Source organism: Austrofundulus limnaeus, unplaced genomic scaffold (genome assembly GCF_001266775.1).
Source record: "Austrofundulus limnaeus strain Quisiro unplaced genomic scaffold, Austrofundulus_limnaeus-1.0 Scaffold624, whole genome shotgun sequence".
In the NCBI taxonomy this organism is placed as follows: Eukaryota; Metazoa; Chordata; class Actinopteri; order Cyprinodontiformes; family Rivulidae; genus Austrofundulus; species Austrofundulus limnaeus.
In genome coordinates this window covers 277,000-281,179 of record NW_013953026.1, presented here as the reverse complement: position 1 = coordinate 281,179, position 4,180 = coordinate 277,000, and the positions used below count along the sequence as shown (strand labels likewise).

The 4,180-nt window shown below is 37.2% G+C and overlaps 1 protein-coding gene across 1 annotated transcript in view; it reads left to right on the top strand.

Moving 5' to 3' along the window:
- LOC106531376 (disks large homolog 2) overlaps window positions 1-4,180 on the top strand; it is a gene marked incomplete at its 5' end in the record, with an annotated part of 43,483 nt that overhangs the window by 7,864 nt on the left and 31,439 nt on the right. The window contains 1 exon segment of the mRNA XM_014027226.1: window positions 1,775-1,850. Coding sequence (XP_013882680.1) covers window positions 1,775-1,850 — 76 coding nt within the window.

Below are 4,180 nucleotides of genomic sequence, written 5' to 3'. Positions count from 1 at the left end.
AATATAAACAAAACAGACTAGTCAGATAGTGTTAGCTTAGGTGGGCCATCAAATTACCAAGTGCTACTGCAGACAGATAATGGAGGCAATGTTTGGAAAGTTACTTAGTAAATGTTGAGCTAAAGAAAATGATAAGTTGTGTTACACACAGACAATTAAGCATTTTAAGATAGACGTGACTCATCTCTTGATGGTCTGCCATGCCTTCCTAGCTTTGACCATGTTTAGACCAAGCTCAAGTCCGCAGACGCTTCTTCTTCCGCCTTTCTTCTAAAGCCGGTCAATCACAGAAGACAGGGACCTAAACCAATCATATGTATTAACAGAAACCCCAACCTGGATTCGCCCACCTTCTGCCAAAAGTAACTGGCGAGCGAGCAGCGGACGAAGCTCGCGCGAGGGGGCTTGCCAACGGCTCGCGCGAGGATAATGGTGTGCGCGCGCGCGGAGCGTTCAATCCCCTCTCGCACGGATGTGAAAAGGCGCGCACAGGATTTAAATTTGCATGTGCAAAATGTCGTTGCGCGCGCGAAATGTTGTTTTTTCTCGCGAGAGTTCTGGCATTATTCTGCCACCATATTCCCATGGGTCAGAGCTGGCGTGAGGCACCGCACATTTTCACCTCAAGTTTGGATTTTATAAATCACAACCTTGGCGTGAAAAGTGGTGTACGCAAGTTTCTGAGCTCGTATTGTGCGTACGCCTGTTTTATAAATCCAACCCCAGGTCTGCTGCCTTTAAGAACAGTAATATTCCAATAGTCAAATATTTGAAAATAAAAAATAACAAATAAACAAAAATGTCTAAATACAAATTGCATCTTTAAATATTCATGTTTGTTTTTGGTTTTGAACTAAAACAGTCATCACTGAATTAACTATATTACAAAATAATATTATCAGTTCCATTTTTCATTTGGACCTTTGCAGAAATAATAACAAACTAAAAAGATGTTTCTACATTTGGTCAGTTGGTAACAACAATGATAGCTACACACTGTCATCTCTCTTCTAATGCCAGAAGACAGCATGTCAAAAATAATGTTTWTATGTGTCTCTACCTCATTTAGGAGCATCTCAAATTCATATTCCCTGAAGTTTCTTCTCCTCCTGCATGTAGATATAGATTTTGAATGTGCAGAAACAAGAMTCTTGTAGAGCAGAGGTGCCCAAAGTGAGCAGGACTGGCCACAAACACTAATTTGATCAATTTATGAAATTTCCCATGAGGCTTTGCTGCCCGAGCATGCACCAAATTTTCTCCAAGAGCACAGTAAAAAAAAAAAAAACTAACAAAAAATATGTTTGCTAGCTTTATCATTAAAAAAGGACATTCATAAAAAATATTTGTATTTAATGTATTTCTTTATTGCATTTGGCCCTCAGCCCTCGAATAGATTATTAGTGTGGCCCTTTTGAGGGAAACGTGTGGGCACCCCTTACAGAGAGCATATTTGCATATTTAAACGGAGGYGTGTCAGGATTGATCAGGATGGACAAAAATAAAATACTTGGATTTATGTTTCCTTGCARTTTCATGAGTCTGGATGTTTTTGTTTGTTTTTTATTTTAAGTGGACGCTGAGTTTTTATGCTGTGAAAAAAATCCATGCTAGTCTTTATACATGAGGACCAAGAAGTCTTTAAATACGTTCACTTCCCTTCATGTGTTGAACTATCATAACTTTGATTACACCAGTTATTTCTGAACAGGAACACAAAATGTTTGATAGTAGAGGTAATGTGGCTATAGCTTTTGTCTGTGGTTCTTTGCAGAGTGGAAAGGAAAGAACGCGCCCGACTGAAGACAGTGAAATTTAATGCCAAACCAGGCTCATCTGATTCAAAAGGGGTAAGTACATTTTTAAAAATTAAAAGCATTAAATAATTATTTTAATGCAGAACAGATTTCTATTGTGTAAATAACTCACGATAACTCTTTTCAAAAGTTGTACTTTTGTGAAAATGTTTTGATAACAATTCTTAACATGTAGTTTGGGAAACATGTTATATTAAAATGCATATAGATTATCTATGGTTGCAGACAGAGAAAAATACTGTGCATGCTTATTTATATATTTACAGTCCCCTCCATAACTATTGGAACAAGTCAAATTGTCTTGTTTTTGTTGTAAACTGAAGACATTTGGGTTTAAAATCAAAACATGAGACAAGAGTTCAGAATGTCAGCTTTTATTTCCTGGTATTTACATGTAGATTTGTTAAACAACTTAGGACATATCACTGTTTGTATTACACCACAGCATTTTCAGGTGAGCAAAAGTAAAAGAAAAAATTATCTTAAAGTAATTAACATTTAATATTTGGTGGTATAACCCTTCATGCAATAACTCCCTCAAGCCTGGGACCCATCAACACAAAGCTGTTTATTCTTCATCAGCGATTCTGTTCCAGGCTTTTACCACAGTAAAGCTGTGAGGCTTTCCTTCATGTGTTCAATACTTTTTCCATGTGCAGTTCTTGTTTGTTGGGGGGTTGTCCCTTCAGTCTTCTCTTCAGGGGGTGAAATGCTCTGTTGGGTTCAGGCCAGGTTGACTTGGCCAATCTAAACCCTGATGAAGTCTTTAGTTTTGTTGACACTGTACTTTGGCTCATGTTCTTGCTGCATGATAAAATTACATCTCATTAGTTCAGATGTATTTCTCTGTAATTTGTCAGACAAAATGTTTCTGTCCACTTCAGAATTCATTCTGCTGCTATCATCATCAGTTCCATCATCAATAAATATTAATGAGGCTGCTCCAGAAGCAGCCCTGACTTTACCTGCACCATGCTTCACTGATGAGCTTGTGTGCTTCAGATCATCAGCAGTTCCTTTCTTTCTCTACACTTTGGTAGAGATTAATCTTGGTCTCATCAGTCCATAAGATGATCTTCCAGAACTTTTTCAGCTCATCTCTGTACTTCTTTGTAAATTTCAATCTGGCCTTCTGATTCTCATTACTGATGAGTGGTTTGTATCTTTGTGTATGGCCTGTATATTTCTGCTCTCTGAGTCTTCTTCCAACAGTGGATTGTGAGACCTTCACCCCTGCACTGTGGAGGTTGTTGGTGATGTCACTTACTGATWTTTTCACATCTCTCAAAATATTTCTGTCATCGTCTCCTGTTGTTTTCCTTGGCCGACCTGTTGGTCGTGTGCTTCTCAGAACACCAGTAGTTTCTTATTTATTCAGGACATTATAAATTGTTGTGTTGCTATGTCCAATGTTTGTCCAATGGCTCTGATTGATTTTCCTTCATTTCTCAGCTTTTCTCCCACGGACAGCTCTCTGGTCTTCATGTTGGTTTATCTTCTTTTACAAGAAAAACCTACGGTACTTTAAAGGTTTAAACCCAGAACAAAAAGTAGACTAGTCTTTCAGAACTATTTAATGTTTTAACCATCAACCTTAAAGGCAACACCTGGTCAATAAGAAACACCTGTCAGTCACATGTTCTAATGATTTTGCTCACTTAAAAATGGGTGGATTCAGACAAAGGGTGGTTCTGAGTTGTTTAACACATCTACACGTAAATACTAGGGAAAAAAGCTGACATTAAGAACTCTTGTCTCATCTTTTGATCTTAAACCCAAATATCTTCAGCGAATAACAAAAACGAAAGAATTTGACTTGTTATTCCAATGCTTTTGAAGAGGACTGTTTGTGTTTGATGAACCAAACTTTTGAAATGTGTAAAGTCTATAACACTCCAGTGATGTAACRATGCATGTATTTGTACCATGACATTTTGTTACAGATGTTTGGGATGAGTACATCAAAAACCACATGACAAAACACAAGTTTGTTTAATGGCATTTTGTTAATTGCCTTGACAGAAAAGAAGTGGCACATACAATCTAAAGACAACATCCAGCAAAGCATGGTTGGTTCAAAATTACAAGCAAAAATTAAAAGAGTTGCTTATATAAATAGCAAGTTGTGTCATAGAATCAGTGCTATTAGAGCAAGCCATTTACAGCGGGTAAAATAAGTATTGAACACTTCACCATTTTTCTCAGTAAATATATTACTAGAGGTGCTAATGACATGAAATTTTCACCAGATGTCGGTAACAACCCAAGTGATCCATACATACAAAGAAATATGTAAGGGTCAGCTTACACTTCTTATAACAATGTTATAAGAGTAATTTAATTAGCAAGGATCTCTTTTAATG